Here is a 1002-nt window from a genome sequence, read left to right on the forward strand (position 1 = left end):
GTGTTTCTTCATATCCGAGAGAGACGATTGGTCATTGCATGTCTCATTCTCCCCGAGAAAAAAAATATATATATACAGATAAAAATAAGAAAGCAAGGCCTATCAGCATCCCTTCAGACCCATCCGTACCAATAAGCTCAACGTAATTTAAGCCTAATCGTCAAAATAAACTTGTTACACGTGTTGAACACCCGAATACTCGTGTGAATTCTCGACCTCCCCGTGTGTACCCAGGGTCTCTCGCCAGCACTCACACGTCGTCATGGCAGGGTCTAAGGTAAGTCAAAATAGAAGATAGAACTGCGTAATCTATATGAATTTTATTCTGTAGGGCCTATGTGTGTGTTTATTTGTATGTGATTGAGTGGCGATATATTCCAATATTGGTAAGGTGGCAAGGAAACCCATTGTGTGTAATCTTTTAGTAATCTTGTATTGTCTGTAGTCATGTGTGTATACATACATGCTTACATCTAAACGTATGTATAAGTACATACATTCACTTGTGTATGCATTTTTTAAATAGAAAATGGTGTTAGCTTATATCTTATTTCACTATTTCAAGATAGTGAGAAGGTTTTATCCATTGGCGTTTAGTATTCAAAGGTTACATGGCGATTTTTTTTCTTTCTTTCTTTCCTGGAGTGACTGTAATCATACCAAATTTTACTGGAACATGAATGCGTAATACGCTCTTAGTCGAGATTAACATCATGACAAAGGGGCTCGTGTTTGTGTGTTTGTGTGAATGGAATGTTGTGTGTTTGTGTATTTTCACTGTGTCGATTTTCTCCTCTCTTTCTCTTTCTCTATTTCCGGATTTTCGTTAGTTTTGGAATTTCTGGTTGATTTTTTTCTCGTGTTTGGGGATGTATAGTTTGTTTTGTATATTGTTTCCGTTTTAACGTTACTGGTATATGTGGATATTGATTGGACTGTAATTATCAATGAGTCTGTTGTTATGGGCATTTCATGTATAAGCAATTATTGTATAATTTCCGA

At 36.2% G+C, this 1002-nt stretch overlaps 1 protein-coding gene across 1 annotated transcript in view; it reads left to right on the plus strand.

Moving 5' to 3' along the window:
• Nucleotides 1–15: 15 nt before the first annotated feature.
• Nucleotides 16–1002, plus strand: part of LOC119586946 (transmembrane protein 47-like) — a gene marked incomplete in the record, with an annotated part of 75991 nt that continues 75004 nt past the window's right edge. Inside the window, 1 exon segment of the mRNA XM_037935679.1 lies at nucleotides 16–277. Coding sequence (XP_037791607.1) covers nucleotides 263–277 — 15 coding nt within the window.

This window comes from Penaeus monodon, chromosome 22, assembly GCF_015228065.2.
Source record: "Penaeus monodon isolate SGIC_2016 chromosome 22, NSTDA_Pmon_1, whole genome shotgun sequence".
Classification (NCBI taxonomy): Eukaryota; Metazoa; Arthropoda; class Malacostraca; order Decapoda; family Penaeidae; genus Penaeus; species Penaeus monodon.